The sequence below is a fragment of the Phyllopteryx taeniolatus genome, chromosome 6, assembly GCF_024500385.1.
Source record: "Phyllopteryx taeniolatus isolate TA_2022b chromosome 6, UOR_Ptae_1.2, whole genome shotgun sequence".
Taxonomy (NCBI): Eukaryota; Metazoa; Chordata; class Actinopteri; order Syngnathiformes; family Syngnathidae; genus Phyllopteryx; species Phyllopteryx taeniolatus.
The window spans coordinates 16,852,809-16,868,197 of NC_084507.1; the positions used below are offsets into that span (position 1 = coordinate 16,852,809).

At 40.3% G+C, this 15,389-nt stretch overlaps 1 protein-coding gene across 1 annotated transcript in view; it reads right to left on the reverse strand.

Moving 5' to 3' along the window:
- The window catches only part of gnl1 (guanine nucleotide binding protein-like 1), a 26,560-nt gene extending 12,611 nt beyond the window's left edge, over window positions 1–13,949 (reverse strand). Inside the window, exons 1-6 of the mRNA XM_061776887.1 lie at window positions 13,734–13,949; window positions 12,212–12,359; window positions 10,817–10,953; window positions 10,540–10,691; window positions 8,566–8,637; window positions 5,000–5,192 (exon numbers count right to left, since the gene is read on the reverse strand). Coding sequence (XP_061632871.1) covers window positions 5,000–5,192; window positions 8,566–8,637; window positions 10,540–10,691; window positions 10,817–10,953; window positions 12,212–12,359; window positions 13,734–13,806 — 775 coding nt within the window. The 5' untranslated portion in view covers window positions 13,807–13,949. The remainder of the gene's footprint in view (window positions 1–4,999; window positions 5,193–8,565; window positions 8,638–10,539; window positions 10,692–10,816; window positions 10,954–12,211; window positions 12,360–13,733) is intronic.
- Window positions 13,950–15,389: the final 1,440 nt, after the last annotated feature.

The window sequence follows — 15,389 nt, forward strand, 5'->3', positions numbered from 1 at the left end:
ACGACTGCACCTCAACGCACCCGGCTGCCAAACTCCTGAAGTTTGCAGATGACACCACTGTCATCGGCCTCATCAACGACTGTGACGAGTCTGCATATCGACAGGAAGTAGAGCGGCTGGAGCTGTGGTGCGGCCGACACAACCTGGAGCTGAGCACGCTCAAGACTGTAGAGATGATCGTGGATTTCAGGAGGCATCCTTCGCCACAGCTGCCCCTCACGCTGTCCAACTGCCTTGTGTCAACCGTCGAAACCTTCACGTTCCTGGGAATTATAGTCTCTCAGGACCAGAAGTGGGCAATCACCATCAACCCCGTCCTCAAAAAGGCCCAGCAGAGGATGTACTTCCTGCGGCTTCTGAGAAAGCACGGCCTGCCACAGGAGCTTCTGAGGCAGTTCTACACAGCGGTCATCGAATCAGTCATGTGTTGTTCCATCACAGACTGGTTTGGTGCTGCTCCAAAAAAGGACAAACTCTGACTGCAACGGACAATCAAAACTGCTGAAAAGATTGTCGGGACCCCTCTACCCACTGTTGAGGACTTGCACGCTGCCAGAACTAAGACAAGAGCGTGCAAAATCCTCTCGGACCCTCCACATCTCGGTCACCAGCTCTTCCATCTCCTTTACTCAAGTAGGTGCTACCGATCAATGCAAACTCGAACTAGCAGACATTCCAACAGCTTCTTCCCTCTTGCAATCAACTTCTTAAACACCTAACCTACAATTCCATTGCAACATGCTGCCAATTTTTTTGTCTTGAGTTTGTCGTCACATTTTTGTCGGGCCAATTATATATTACTCATGCACTCACTATAGTAGTCTCGCCACGCTGCACTAGTTGCATATCTGTTGTTGACCAATACTGGCCACTCATGCCAGAGTAGCATCTGCCCCATTGGGACACTGACTGAGGAGTATTTGCAACATTTGCACAATCAGCATTGTCCCAGATTATCGCACTACTAGTCACTTTAAACTGCATACATTCCTTGAAGTCTCGGCGCCCTTTGCACAATGGTCATTGCACCGGATTATTGCGAGATTAGTCATTCAAACTGCTCTAAATGCTAGAGGACTCTGCATCTTTTTGCACAATTGTCAAAAAAAAAAAAAAAAAAAAAAATGAATACTTTCCGTACCCACTTTATGTAACTTACTCCCACCTCTGCAGACAGGTAATATAACAATACTCACGGGCATATATTCTTGTTAATCTTTGAAAAACAAGTTTATTAAGTTATATGGCGACTTTACTACTCTTTATTAGTAGTTTATAGTAAATGAGTAGCTCCAAGCATGCATCACACCATATTGCCCCTAAGAGGCCAAGGCGGACACAGCAGGAACAGTCACTCACTGTATAAAAAGACACGCTTTTTCCTGACTGTGACATGCAATCAGACTAAACTTTTCCTGTTTTAGGTTAATTAGGATTACCAAAATTATTTCTAGCAAAATGCCAGAATAATTAGGATTTTTTAAAAACTATAATAGACAATACAGTCATGACTAGAAGCATTGGCAAATTTTGCGCCATGAATGTATTTGTCTTTGGGTTTTTTTTCAATTTCTATTATTTTAATATATAATTATTTTATGAATGTATTTCCTAGTTGTTCTTCAAAGTTATATTTAAAGTTGACATTTGGTGGTTCAATAAATACAAAGTTTTGAGATAAATGAATAATTGTGTTTCTGATTAATGATTTCAATATCAATTTCAATCAAAATTATCATGATTATTATTTTTGCCATAATCGCCCAGCCCTAGTGTAGCATACTCTCTCCCATCACAATGCGCATGAGCGCAAGAACTGCAACGCAAACTCAAACAAACACGTCATATCATACAGCCAATAACACTCACCAAATAAACTGAAATATTTACAGCTAATCTACATGATCGTATCGGCAGTGACCGGCAAATCTCACTTATGGATCATCAATACCGGAACCGGCAGCGTAAAACCCTGATCGGAGCACTCCAAATTATACATAGTGTGCACAACATCAAGACAAGATAAAGCATTGGTGGGATGTCAATGCTAAGTAAATATTTTAATAATTTTGTAACTGGTTTATTCTTTTAAGCATTATTATTGATTTGTGCAATTGCAATGCCTTGATTTTAGTGAGGTTAGTACAGCGTAATTGCCATGGATGCAATTGTACTAATAATTTCTTAAAGGGTCTTAAATAATACAGTATAAAGACGCTATATATAAAATAATCACTAAAACAACGTATTATATCCTGAATATACGGGGCCAGTACAGATTCTGAGAGGGCCACCATAACTTGGCTCATTGTGGCACAACAGGGCTTAACGTTGGGCCTTGGAAGGTACCCACCTAACCCCAATAATAGAGCTGCTGTTGCAGCTGTGTGTGTTTAGTAGCAGTTGTTTGAAGTTTTAGCATTAACACCTACAGTGGTGTGAAAAAGCATTTGCCCCCTTCCTTATTTCTTATTTTCCCATCCTCAATAAGATTTAAATATTAGTCAAAGGCAACAGAAGTAAAAAATTTTTTTTATTATTAAGGGGGGGAAAAAAATCCAAACCTACATGGCTGTGTATGAAAAAGCGATTGCCCCTTACTTGTTAAAACATCCATCCATCCATCCATTTTCTGAGCCGCTTCTCCTCACTAGGGTCGCGGGCGTGCTGGAGCCTATCCCAGCTATCATCGGGCAGGAGGCGGGGTACACCCTGAACTGGTTGCCAGCCAATCGCAGGGCACATACAAACAAACAACCATTCCCACTCACATTCACACCTACGGGCAATTTAGAGTTGTCAATTCACCTACCATGCATGTTTTTGGGATGTGGGAGGAAACCGGAGTGCCCGGAGAAAACCCACGCAGGCACGGGGAGAACATGCAAACTCCACACAGGTGGAGCCGGGGATTGAACCCCGGTCCTCAGAACTGTGAGGCAGACGCTCTAACCAGTCGCCCACCGTGCCGCCCCTGTTAAAACAACTGTGGTTTATTATACCCAACTTCAATTTCCCTAGCCACACCTGCTGTACTGCCACACCGGTTCTCAAATTTAAAAAAATCATTTAAATAGGACCTGCCTGACAAAGTGAAGTCGACCAAAAGATCCTCAAAAGCTAGACATCATGCCGAGATCTAAAGAAATTAAGGAACAAATGAGAAAGAAAGTAATTGAGATCTAGCAGTATAAAAAAAAAAGCGTTGGGACTCGAGCGAACCGCAGTCAGAGCCATTATCCACAAATGGCGAAAACATAGAACTGTGGTGAACCTTTCCAAGAGTGGCCAGCCGACCAAAATTACCCAGCGAGCGCAGCAATGACTCAGCCAAGAGGTCACAAAAGACCACACATCATCATCCGAAGAACTGCAAGCCTCACTTGCCACAGTTAAGGTCAGAAAGAGACTGGGCAAAAAATTGCCTGCATGGCAGAGTTTCAAAATGAAAACCACTGCTGGGCAAAAAGAACATTAAGGCCCATCTCAATTTTACCAGAAGACATCTTGATGATCCCCAGGAATTTTCAGAAAATAGTCTGTGGTCTGACGAGACAAAAGTTTAACTTTTTGGAAGGTGTGTGTCCCATTATATTTGGCGTAAAAATAACACCGTATTTCAGAAAAAGAACATGATACCAACAGTAAAATATGGTAGTGGTATTGTCATGGTCTGGGCCTGTTTTTCTGCTTCAGGACCTGCAAGACTTGCTGTGATAAGTGGAACCATGAATTCTGCTGTCTACCAAAGAATCCTGAAGAAGAATTTCCAGCCATCTGTTCATGACCTCAACCTGAAACAAACTTTGGTTCTGCAGCAGGACAATGATCCAAAACACACCAGCAAGTCCACCTCTGATTGGCTGAAGAAAAACAAAATGAAAACTGTGGAGTGGCCGTGTCAAAGTCCTGACCTGAATCCTATTGAGATGCTGTGGCATGACCTTAAAAAGGCAGTTCATGCTCAATAACCATCAAATGTGGCTGAATTATAATTCTGCAAAGATGACTGGGTCAAAATTCGTCCACAGGGCTGTAAGAGACTCACTGCAAGTTATTGCAAACACTTGATTGCACTTGTTGCTGCTAAGGGTGGCCCAACTTGTAATTAGATTTAGGGGGAAATCACTTTTTCACACAGGTCCATGTAGGTTTGGATTTTTTTCTCCCTTAATAATAATTTTTAAAAAAATCTTCACTTAAAAACCTCTTTTTTTACTTGTGTTGGTTGTCTTTGACTAATATTTGAAGTTGTTTGATGATGAGAAACAAAGTGTGACAAACATGCAAAAAAATAAGAAATCATGAAGGGGGCAAACAGTTTGTCACACCACTGTATGCTATCCATCAGCCAACCTGTAACAAGCATGCGTCGCCTTTTATTTGGAGAACTATGCAATGATATACGTTATACAGTAGTCTCCCATCTCTTGACAGTGAAAGAGTGAGAACAGGCACTAAGGAATACAGTGGACCCCTTAATATTCGCAGATTCGCCTACTTGTGGATTTCCCCCCCCCCCAATTAAAAAAAAAAGTTTTTCTTTTTGTATTTTTCTTTTTTGGGGTGTAACCAACCCCGAAAACGCTTATTAGTGGTTTATGCCCGCTTAATCAAGAACATTTTGGGCTTAAATTAAAAAACAACAACATTTTTTTCAATGCAATAATAATGGACGTCAATTATTCAGAGATTTTCGCTATTCGCGGTCAGGCCCGGTCCCTAGCCACTGTACTGTTAAGTGTTTTAATAAGTTTTAAGTATGTTTTAAGCATGTGGGAGTGGTAAAACTATTTTTTATTTTTTATTTTTTACGTGGTCTCTATATCATGGATTTTCACCTATGGCGGGTGGTTCTGAAGAATATTTTGTGACATTTTTGTTTGCCGGTGCCATGAGATTTCTTCAATGTAGAATTGTGTGCCTTGGCTCAATAAAGGTTAGGAAACACTGCTCTAGTCTACCAATCTGTCACTTTTCTTTCACATCGCATGCTCACCTGTGCTGTAGGCCTGTCCCCGGTGGGAGGTGAAGCAGACGATATGCAGCTGCGGGAAGTGTGAGGTCATGTAGTGTTTCCATGCGATCACGAGCGGGGGCGGACACAGGTCCACTTTATTCAGCACCAGCACCACGTGCTTCTTGAGCTCGTTGGTAATGTAGCGGTATACCTCGGGGGGGAACTGCAACACCTGGGAGATACATTCACGCGATGCCTTAAGTAAATAGAAATGGCACTCTAAACTCGAGTGAGCAGAAATCCCTGGCACACAGAAATACTCACAGGCCACAAGATTAGGTACACCTGCACAAAGGAGCCGTATCAAAAATTCTGCCTTTAAAGGGGACAAATTGCTTTTTTCATTGCCTGTGCGCACATAGTTGGGTCTCTGATCTGCCTGCCCATTCACCAAGTGTAAAATTTAACTTAATTTGTCACCATCCTATTTCTGAAAACATGTCTGTGAGCGAGCTGTTCTGCACTTTGGCCTCACCGTTATTTAACAGTGGGGCTAGGCTATATGGTAACCACACCCACACTGAGTTTCTCTGCCCATGACATGATCAACTAGGCTGGCTGAAGATCCAGAGCTACCTTCAAGCGACAGCCGGACTACACTGTCTGAAACACTATCATGCAAAGGCACTATCACACAGAAGCAGCCACATCACCCATGGGTGTAACACCCCTGTTATGATGTCAACGCCAAAAGGTAAGCAGAGATGCATTGAGTTTTGTTGGATGCACATAATTAGTATCAGCAAACAGCGTTAGCTTCTGGTAAGTGGCACATACATGGTTGCTTGGGGATTTTATTGATGCAGTGACTGTGCTGTAGTATTTGCATAGATCATTTTATACTTGAGACCATGTGATTCCCGGGATGCACGTCATGGAAACAATGATTCCCAGCCCCGGAACAACGAGTCCCTGAAATTTATCATCACAGATTACAGATACAGTAATCTTCCACTACATCGCGGTTCTTGCTTCAAGGTTCCACTATATTGCAGATTTTTATTACAGTTGTTACTCTTTAATCTTTTAACTCATTTAATCCCAGCCAAAAAAAAAATAGAACAATATATTTTCACAAAAACTTTCAAGATAAACGAAGGTATCGATGTTTTTTTTTTTATGCCACTAAAATAATATTAGACCATAAAGATTTGTACGCATCTTACAAATTCTGCCCTGGTAATCAGACATGTGAGCACAACTGTGTAATGTTCTCTCATTTACTAAATAAAAGTAGGGCTGCATTTCACAATAAGAGCAAAGAAAAAAGATAAAGTTACATAAGTGTTGAACTTAAGAAAAATAAAGTTTGAATTTCTCCTTTTCTGTATGGCATCTTGACAGTGATGTCTCAAACAATTTTACATATTTTAACAAATCTTAACTGTTTTTGAGGTTATCTTTGTTCAAAACCTTTGTTTTGGTTCATAATAGCGTTTCACATATGTGCACTTTTAATAAGAGCTCCCAGTGGGAATTTCCCTCTGAGAAGTACAAACAAAAATGACTGCCTGTTCCATTTATATTGCAATTTGTTCCAAAATTTCTCTTACTTTCTCGGTCATTTTCTGATCTTTCTCAGTCTTGAATTCAACTCTCTCTCTCTCTATCTCCTTGTTTTTGTCTGGCCTATGAACAGTCAGTGATTTTAGTAATTACTGACTGCAATGCAGATTTGATTGACTGAACTCGCATGTGATTGGTCGGTGCAGCTCATCACTACCGTAAAGCCTGAAATATGCTTTGCTGCTGAAAATAGAAGCACCCTGTGTGTCTTAAATCATAACCTTTCTTTTTGGCTATGGTGTGGGTCCGGATGGGACTGCTTCTGGGTTCGGACGGGAACTGCGAGTAAGTGACCGGTGTTAAACGATGTTGTAGCAATCAAGCGAGCCAGAGTGCGCTGTTGAGCTCTGTAGCACACTAGCTAGTTAGCTTGCAGGGTAGCGAAAGTAATAAATAGTTAGCTTTCCCTAAAATGTCCCAGTTGTTTGCATCTACGGAGCACTGAGTCGTGAGCGGCGTGCAGGGTGTTACCACAACAATGAAAATTTATGAAGTCCGGGAAAAAAAGTTGTGTCCATTGTATTTATGAAACGATAACCCACCCTTCTGATTGGCTAGCACCAAGACAGGACTCGCACTTTTAGTGGATAATGATTTGCTGAAGCACTTCAGCAACAGACACACAATTTTTTTTTTCTTTGAGGAGCAGTTTTGCTCATCATTTCTTCATTTGAGGAGCAACTTTCTAATTTTGAGGAGCAATATCAGCTTAATTGCACAGGCAACGAGTGAAAATGCTTAACTCTGCGCTCTACTCTACTCTCTCGGTGAAGACGACCCTTGCCTCTTCAATCTCCTAGCCCCACCCCTGCTTGTGGTGGTAGCGAAATCCGTAGAGCAGTATATGAGGGTGGGGTTTCCTGTCGCTCACTTGGATGAGACAGGACTGCCAGGCCTGGGGTGGGTGTCATTGGGTCCCTGCGGCCTCCACTGGGTGGCCGGTTGTCGGGGCGCCTAGGTAGGGCTAGGTGACCGCCCTCTTTGTGGGACGTGTCCTGTCCGCTGGCCTGCTCTCGGGTGGACCGGTGGGCCTGATCCCGCCCCTTGATTTATTGGGTGAGGTCCTCAGGCTCCGCGGTGCAGGCACAGCAATTACAGGACACTTCTGTCAGTCTTTGTGCATGTGAAACGGTGTCAATTCACTTGCATGTGTCTGCAGCCACACACCCCTCTCTTTCGCTGCGTGTGGGGCCACTCACTTATTTGCGACAAATAACTCAGGAATATGCAAATTGCTTGGGTATCCCCTCACTCATACTCTCGTCTTATAGACTTTTATAATTTACATAGTCAATACCACCACACTTCAGTTGTACAGCCGGGTTCACGACCCTTGTCCTGCATGCTTCTTCTCCTGTCCTTGTCCTGTTCCATCTTGTCTTGTCCTTCCCTCACAGCACTACAGCCCCATACAACACTCATATCTAATGTGTCATTGTTGTAGATATTTAATGATTTACTTTTCTCATCCTGTTTACAATTAGTGCTTTGTCTTTTGTCTTCGTTTCTCTCTCCCCTCTAAAAACTTTGTTCTGTTCGACCGATCGACTCTTGATTCTCAATAAACATCAATTATAATACTTAGAAACCACAGTGGCATCTTAAAAACTCCAATGTGACACAGTAAAACTGTTCCAAAAAAAACTGTGTTCCAAAAAAAAACCAAAAGAGAACGGGGCTAATTTCAGCAAGACAATAAATATTGTTAATTGTACAATAATTATTAATCCTTACTTAGGGTTTACTGACAAAAGCAAGCCACAGATGTGTTATTAAAACACCTCAGAACTGTTTTAAATTGGGGGGTAAAAATGCAATCTTCCTTAAAAAGATGACTAGCCTACTCTAATTTAACACTGTTCCAGAGGTATTCATTTAACAATATCTCATTATATTATGCAAGTCTACCTAATAAAGTATCCAGGGCATTGCTACTGGCCTAATCCATCCTTCTGGGTTTGGTTCATCAAACCACCTACCGGGTGCCTGATGTCCACGATGAGCAGGACGACGTCTGACATCTCTAACACTCGCCACAGCTGCCTCCATGTCTGACAGAAAGGGGGAAAAAACAAAGAAAGAAACACTTTATACTTCAATTTAACTTCACATTGTTCCTTTGTTAGAGTTCCGACGGCTTGTTTCAGATAAGGAAACTGTTGCCATCTGTTGGCACTTTCTTTAACTACATGCCTCTCATTCAACAGTAAAAACAAGTCATAACCCAAATTTGCACATTCATTTTAATCAAGAAAAATAGCACTTTATGATATAAAAAAACATAATTAGAGAATGTAACGAGATAACATGGCTTTATAACATGTAATCAAAGTATGTACTGTAGTATTTGTGTGTTGGATGTGTGCCTTTATGAGGCTTAGCCTACTCGGGTTGGTGGTTTAGTTCAGTGTGAACGTCTCGGCGCGAGTCAGGGCCTATAACAGCTTCTTGCAAGGGTTCTCACTTTGTATTTGTACTTTGACTGTTTGTCCTGTTAAATAAATAGCTGAAAGTGCATCACCATCGACCAAGTGACTGCTCAAAAAATGAAAAACTCGTAACCTGGGGCACTCGTAAGTCAAGGTATTGTATGTGATTTAAGCAACGCTGTAATGGCTCCAGAACGCCTGCGACCCTTGTGAGGATAAAGTGGTACAGAAAATGGATGGATGTAATACAACTCATATGCCGTCTGACGTTTAAACAAGCAAATGAGTGAAAAGCATACTTTGTTTCCCTTAGCCACCTCTATAGCAGTCTTCAACATGAACGACTTGCTTGTTTACACTTGGCGAGCTGCTCCCACCCTTCTTCTCTTACTGCAAGAATGTTCCTTTCCAGCACAGCCCGCATTTTCAAAGGAAATCTGTAGACCTGTTGACTTTGTAAATAAGGTTACCTTCTGTTCTTTGAGCTAGTTGCAATATCCTACGGTGGAACATAACAGACACCATCAGTACTACAACTACAGATTTTGTCCAAATATGGGGCTGTTCAGTTCATTAGGACTATATATTCTAGGAGGTCATCGTTTGCACCCCTGCTAATTTGCATTTTTTAAGTAAGTTCTTATGGGCCTCTACAGTATCATTACTTAGTGTAATGCACTCACATGTGGGAAAGGGGAGCCACAGTCGCTTATACTTTTCACCAATTTAAAGAACGCCGGGAGAACAGAAAAACTGTTTTTTTGTATTCAAATACATTCATAATGTGTTTAAATAGTTTAAATATGTTTTAATAATTGTATATGTATTTAAAGAATGTGGAAGTAGTAAAACATTTATATGGTTTCTAGATTACATATTTTAACCTCTTGCAAGTGGATCTGTAAAGTAATAAATATATAATGAACAGGTTCACTGTACATGCAACTATTCTTAATTTTTTTTTTTATTATTAAAATTTGTTATGTCACAAGTATGTACTTTGAAATAATATCAACACTAGACAAAAATATGTCTAATTTAAGTGTCAATCAGTGAAATTTTATTGTGATCTGCATTTCTTGATAGTTATGTAACAGGTATTCTGGATGTCCAGGAGATGTGGTATTTGCGGGTTGTTTTATTTAATGGGATTTTTAGATAGTCAACAAATAAAGTGTTTGACACGCAAACTTTGGCAACAATTACAATTCAAATCACTTTCTGGAGGTTTAAATTGCTGGGGCAAATTGACCACAAGGACAAAAATGTTTTTACATTTAAAAGGGCACGTTTTTCACTCCCTTGTACAAAAATGGGAACAACTGATAGGGTACTTCGTACCTTTATTCCAAACAGGTGGCAACTCGCAAAATGGAGAAAACCAGAGGGATTGGTATGTCTGATTTAGAATCGTTTGGCCTTGGAGGAGGTCTGTGCTATACTGAATGCAATCTTTGCGATGGCTGTGATTTTATCGGAAATGCTTAGAAAGCTGTTTGACTGTTTAAAACCTCATCAATTTACCTCTAGGTTGTGCTCAAAATGGCTGAGGGATCCAGGTGGATTTCTGGAATGCATGTCATCCAGGTACTGCTTGTACGACTTCTCCTCTTTCCTCAGCAAGTCTGCTCGGCTCATTTCGTAGTTCCAGGGCGGCCGTCGTGGGAAACCTAGGCCTGGAATAATCGAGTTTCACGACATCAAGCATTCATCCGTCCCATTATGCACACTCCTATTTTGACAAGTATCATGTGGAGAGCATTTTTTTTACAAAAATTAAAAATCAAACAAAGCGTGACACCTCTTTCTGGTGGGTAGATGTCCTCGATGCCGATCTCCAGTTGTTTGTCTGAGACAGGTAGCAGGATCTTGTCCTGGGCCATCTTCTTCCGCTTCTCCACTTCCTCTTTGCTTTCCTTTTCAAAGTGAAGACGAAACCTCCAGAGAGGAAACACGAGGATTTTACTTTACCGTAAACCTCAGCTTTACAGATGCCATGTCTGCTCTAAAATCTACTGGGACACATGGTGGTATCAGTCACAGTAAGGGTCGTAGCAGCCACCTGTTATTTTTTTCCTGAATGTGGAAAAGTGGCATATATTTGAGGTATGGCACTCATTTGTTCCAAGTTAAAGTCAAACACGGCGATTAGTTTTGTTTAGCATTAATGACTAGGCTTTACACGATCAGGATGTTTGGGGCCGATCAGAGAGTTTAAAAAAAACGATAACCGATCCGATCACATGATGGAGGAATGTGTCTATTTAAATGACCTGTTCATTTACTGTATATACTTGTGTACTTAATTGCTCAAAAAATTATATTTACAATAAATAATGTACCTTTGTTCCTCTATTTATGCCAGTGAGGCATAGTGACAGACAGAACAAATGAATGGTCTTCTATTAGAAGGCAGGAAGTAAATACAATCGGAATACAAGATTTTATTGCAGTAGTCAGAGTAAAATCGTGAAAGAGCAAATTTGTCTTGTAGTCTGATCTGGGCATTACGTGTTATCTGACTTAGACGTGTTGTCTGTTCCACACCACCGACATGTTTTGTTTTAACTAACTTTATTGGCCGTCAGATATTTACAGGACTATGCCAATAGACACGCGACAAGGCTAAAAATAAAATAGCTTTTGGATTCGAATATACTGTTCACGATGGCGACGCGGAGTAAATGTCTTTTGCGGAGCCGATCAATGTCGGCGAATTATGACATTAAAGCCGATCAGCATAAAAATGCTGATTATCGGCATATACCGATAAGGCCATATAATCGGTGTAAAGTCTATTAATGACACATAGTTATGTCATCAATGATAAACCAAATTACAGCCACCTGCTATTTTGGTTACTGAGACGAAGAAAAAAAAGTCATCTATTTGAGGTGCGGTGCTGATTCACCGATGCAGCCACCGCTTAATTGGAACATGGAGTCAAACACAGGGTCTACCATAGCACATTCTGGTATCATTCTTCGTAATAACCGCCAACCATTTTTTTCCTGAGAGAAAAAAAGCAGACATCGAGTTGAGGTGTGGTGCTTATTTATTCAAGTGCCTAATCTCTGCTCTGGCCTTCCTGTGCTGAGTTTGCATGTTCTACTGAAGTCTAAAATCTATAAGTGTGAATGCTTGTTTGTCTATATGTGCCTACAGAAAATGGATGGAGGGAGAGTAACAAACTCACCTATTGGGATCATGCCTGCCATCTCGGCCGGAGGGCTGCTGGTTTATCCTGCGGATGTCGGTGGTCTCGCTATCTGACGTGTCTGACTGCCTATTTCCCCCTCGCTCCACGCTAGCATTCCGGCTACTTGGCCCTGAGCCCGTGTCACCTGGAAGGTAAAAGTCAGAAGCCAGTCAGTCACAAAACATTGTGTGGGTCTTGGCAACAAAATTGTAATGATCCCTTGCTTATACTGACATGTTCATGTGTTCTCAAACGCATCTCAATTAACACCTTCTCAGTACAGTTGTGCCTTGAGATATGAGTTAAACTCATTTTGTGACTGTGCTCGTAACTCAAAAACACCTGTATCTCTAATTATCCTTCTCCAATGAAATGAATGGAAATGCTTTTAAACCATTCCAGCCTCCCCAAAAAACTAAATTTAAAAAAAAAGTGTTTTAAATAATATAGTACTTTATAGAAATACATGGTTATATCATGATTAAATAGTATGCAAAGAATTAAACTGTGCATCATGATTAATATATAGCACCTCCTTTTGGTGTGCGCGACTTGGCCACCGTTGGGCAGTATGACAGTCATGCAAACAAAAGAAGAGTTTCACTAACTACTGTGAATCTACTGTTACTCAGTAAGCTGTGCTTGAATGTTAAGTACTGTACACGGAATGTTTTAGCCAGCATTTCCTTTTATTCCCTGCGTACATTGACAGAGCGAAGTATAACCTAAATGGCAGTGATATATAGATGAATTATAATTAGGGATGGGCCAGTAATGATACCAGGTATCGGCCCTAATTTCAAGCTATCGGGTACTCGTGAAGGCTGCCGATACCAGCCACCAATACTTAAGGCAAAAAAATAAAAAAATAAATGTGACATTGAGTAAGTCTTCCTCGCCACTAATTGGTGCTACACTGCGGCGGTTTGTCACATCGGCCAATCATCATGTGCGTCAAAAAGGAAGAACAGTCTTTGTTCACAATTATGTCACTATTGTGTAAATTTTGAATGTTTATTTATCAAAAGTCCCGGACTGGTGTCAGTCTGGAAAAAATGGTATCAGACATCCTTACTTATAATACACCCTGTATGTACAGTGGATGAAACTGTTGCTATGGATATGTATTTATAATAGTTCTATTGTACATTGAAAGTTCAAAGAAATTAGACATTAAAACAATGTGCTAATCATACTGTCACGTTCTGCAGTCATATTTGACAGCAACAGATGTATTTCAATAATACATACAGTGTATAGTGAGCATGTTTATAGGCATAAAATCAGCATGCGTCTCCACACTTTAGACATAACAATTAGCAAGCAAGTAATACAACTAATTGTCACGTCCAGTGGGATATTGTTCAGCCTACAAAGACAATTTAACACAAACAAGAAGCAGCATACACGCTCATAATTACTACAACAGAGTAGGAACACCTGGAACTTTAATTGGCTAGCAGCTAATGCTACCAAGGTAACGCTTCACGCTAGATATAGGTCTATATATATTTTTTACCTCGCTTTCGCTCCCGTTTGACTTGCAGCTGTTTCTTCTTCTGCTTGTTGCTAAATGGCTTTTTCCGGGGCATGTCTAGAAGTTGTGTTGTTCAGTGTCGTCTTCAGTCGCTCGTGTGGTTTATTGTTTTTACTGAGGTGAAGTTTCTAGACTCCGTAGCTGTGTACTTTCCAGTGACGCCATGTTTCACTGCAGACTGCGGAGAAAGTCGGGCGAAACCATTGTAATGTTCACGAACCGAGCCAGACGGGATCACAATAATTTGTCTTTTATGTCTATTATAGTACCGTAAACTGATTCCCACAAAATATATTGCATTATTAACACCACCGTTTTAAAACGTTAAAATCTAAATCCGACTGAAATGGTAACTGTAACTGACTGTACCCCCCTAGACAATGAGGTTTGTTAGTTTAGTCCACTTTTGTAAACACCTCATAATGCCGCGTTCAAGTCCTGTGGGAAATTACTTTTAACGAGAAGTTAATGGCAATTTCTTTGAACCGGCAGCTATAAATAACAGACGCACGGTACCTCAATTTGATAGGCATGCCTACTGGAGCGTTTATGTGTGTGTGTAAAAGCGGGTGTTTGTCACCTTTGTCCATTCCGGCGAACACGACCACGATTATTTGCATCGTTTGAACAAACTATCTGACGTATATAACGTCATAATGCAAGTGTTTTATTTACTTTAACTAATTCCTGAAATATTGTAAATAAAAATAATTATAAGATTTCAGTAGATAAAAAAACAAATGTAATTGTCTGAAGTTTTTGGTAATGAACAATAAAAAAGGGAACCTTTACCACTGTTTTATTTATGCACACGTGCATAAATAGAACAAAGGTTAACTACTTTAATGATAGAATTATTTTTATTTACAATATTTTAGGAATTAGTTAAAGTAAATTTCAGACCTGATGTATTCCTTTTAGTATATTAGGCAACTGAATGTGATGAATATGCATAAACAAACCAGTGGTTAAACGTTCTAAACGTTTTGATATTGTTCATTATAAAAAAAAGTCAAACAATTACGTTTATTAACTTACATTTTAGAATTGTTTTTACAAAATGTTAGGAATAAATGATAGTTTAGGCATGTAATAAAACTTAGTTTGCATATTATGCAACTGAATGTAATGAATGTGCATACACAGCGACATCTGTGACCTCATTAACAAAGCACCACCGAAAGTTGTTATGAATGAGCTCACTATATAGTCCACGATAAAGTGCAATACTACTTGGGGAGTAGGGAGTGAGTGAACGATTTCGGACACAGCTACAAAGAAAGGAGAAATCATGGGGGGTGGGAGGTAGGAGGAAGAGGCCGGACATGTTGACCACATCATATCGAAGCGACGAAGGCGTTGTTGGAATGCTGAATTTCAGCGTTAGGCGGCGCCAGAAATCGCGGATTCTACATTTTTTTTGGGAGCGTGTACAGCGGAGTTAAGCATTTTCTGCACAATCTCAAGTTATTTTAAATGTAATAATAAATGCTACAATTCTATTAACTAGTACATCTAATTTTAGAATAGTTTTTATAATATTTTAGAAATCAGTTGAATACAGACCTATTTTTTAAATATGATGCAACTGAATGTGGTGTAATTGTGCATAAATAAAACAGTAATAAAGGTTCCAAA